This window comes from Pteropus vampyrus, unplaced genomic scaffold (assembly GCF_000151845.1).
Source record: "Pteropus vampyrus isolate Shadow unplaced genomic scaffold, Pvam_2.0 Scaffold23, whole genome shotgun sequence".
In the NCBI taxonomy this organism is placed as follows: Eukaryota; Metazoa; Chordata; class Mammalia; order Chiroptera; family Pteropodidae; genus Pteropus; species Pteropus vampyrus.
The window spans coordinates 11,278-13,341 of record NW_011888804.1 but is presented as its reverse complement, the minus strand read 5'-3'; the positions used below and the strand labels follow the sequence as shown (position 1 = coordinate 13,341).

The following is a 2,064-nucleotide window of genomic DNA, read 5'->3' as shown; positions in this document are numbered from 1 at the left end:
ATAAATTGCACATACTTTATAATCTGTGCTAATACAGTTATTTATTATGACTGTCATTTAAATTCTTGTAACTTAAAGGTGTTATATCGTTGGTTCTTTGAACAGGGAGACAGAACAATTTCCAAGGGGGGTAAATAAATAGGAAAAACTCTCTGTGAACCATATGTATGTTAATCACAATACTTCACGCCGGTTTAATTTTTCCTTTGCAAGTAGATGGATCTGAGGCTTTGGGCGAAGCCTGTATCATTTGACTTTCATAGGTGCTTTTTTTTCCGAATAAAAAGAATTTTTACCTATTCTCTTGGAAAACGATGGAAATATACTCCATTAACAAAAAATAAATATTTATGACTAGGTAACTTAATACAGCTTAAGTTAAGTATCTTTGAGCTTCAAGATTTATATTTTACGACTGAAGTGGCTGGCTGTTGTTATTTACCAAGTTAGTTTTTTTTTTTCCCCTGCATCACAAGCCACTCCAAATCTCAGTGGCTTAACATCATAACTATTTCCTGGGCTCACGGTTTTGCAGACTGAGTTCCTCGGAGCGTTTTGCGGTGCTCACTCATTTTTGCAATCTAACACAATTTATTGATAAGAGAATGATTTCCATTACTAGCAAGACTTATTACTGAACGCCAATACATACATAGGATGCAAACTCAACGCTAAACGACTGTTTTTTCCCCCGATTCTTGTTTCGCCAGCATTTTGTCCGGTGGATGAACGGCAGCTGCATAGAATGCCCTCCTCAGAAGGGGGAGGAGGAAGAACTTGTCATAATAAGCTTTTACAACGATATTTCTCTGAACCCTCAGATAATTGAACAAGCTGTTATGATCCCTCAGAATGTCCACAGGATTCTGATCAATCTCATGAAGTACCTACAGAAATGGAAGCGGTATCGACCTCTTTGGAAGCTGGACAAAGCCATCGTGATGGAGAAATTCGCTGCCAAGAGACCCCCTTGCGTGGCGTATGATGATAAGCTGCAGTTCTATTCCAAGATTGCCTATGAAGTTACACGTCACCCTCTGATTAAGGATGAGCACTGTGTCAGGCTTCAGCTAGGGCCGCTGGCAAACACGGTGCAGGAAAACGCCAAGTCCTGGGTGATTTCGCTTGGAAAACTTCTCAATGAGTCCGCAAAGGAGGAGCTCTATAATCTTTACGAAGAGATGGAGGTAGTGGGTCACCGTGTTTCATTAAAACTGCTTTTTTGGGAAAGTCGGGTTTTCATTTGGTTTATTTAGTGTCCTTCGAACTTTCTTTTATAGAGCCTGGCCAAAAACCTGAAGAAGAGCCCCAGTACCCTTGAGGATCTCAAGTTTGTCCTTGCGACAATTGCAGAAATTAGAAGTAAATCTTTAGTCATGGAACTAAGGTACAGGGATGTCCAGGAGAGGTACCGAACCATGGTGATGTATAATATCTACGTAAGTGAACAACTTCCTTCAGCATTTTACGGTTGCGTTGGACACTAAGACCCTTTTCAGCAATTCTCAGATATACTGCCATAGATTTGTCTATGATTTAAATGTAAAGCAACCTCACAGCTAGAGAGCCTCTCATCAGAAAAATGCACGTTACGAAAAATTTTATTTTTATGATTAAACTAAAATCAAAGTTCTCAACTTTGTCCTTTGTTTCCTTTACCTCTATCGAGTAAAATGATTTTAAATTCCGTGTTTTAAAACTCTGTTAAGGTCTGCTTATAGTGTCTGTGTATCTCTTGGCTTCGTTCAAGTCGTTCGGTACCCTTACGTGCCTGTCATCTCTGATTGTGTTCTATATGTTGTACTATGTGACAAACTGGAGAGAGAATTGGAGGCTCTGGCTAATGTCATATCTTCAGAGGAGATTTGTTTTTGATTCTGACAGACGGCACAGCTGGATGAATTAGCAAGCTGGGATAACCTTGTCTTAGTCAGAGATTAAGTTGATTTGAAGCTGGATTTTCGTTTATGAAGGGCTTATCTGTCTAGGTTATCTATCTCTCTGTGCCTGTCTATGTGGACTATTTATTTTTAAAAATGACTTTATCTTGATTTTATTTTAATT

The 2,064-nt window shown here is 39.0% G+C and overlaps 1 protein-coding gene across 1 annotated transcript in view; it reads left to right on the top strand.

Annotated features, from left to right (window-relative positions):
- The window catches only part of LOC105289361 (dynein heavy chain 10, axonemal-like), a 37,457-nt gene extending 35,399 nt beyond the window's left edge, over positions 1-2,058 (top strand). The window contains exons 19-20 of the mRNA XM_023528139.1: positions 711-1,187; positions 1,281-2,058. Coding sequence (XP_023383907.1) covers positions 711-1,187; positions 1,281-1,487 — 684 coding nt within the window. The 3' untranslated portion in view covers positions 1,488-2,058. The remainder of the gene's footprint in view (positions 1-710; positions 1,188-1,280) is intronic.
- The last annotated feature ends 6 nt before the right edge of the window (positions 2,059-2,064 follow it).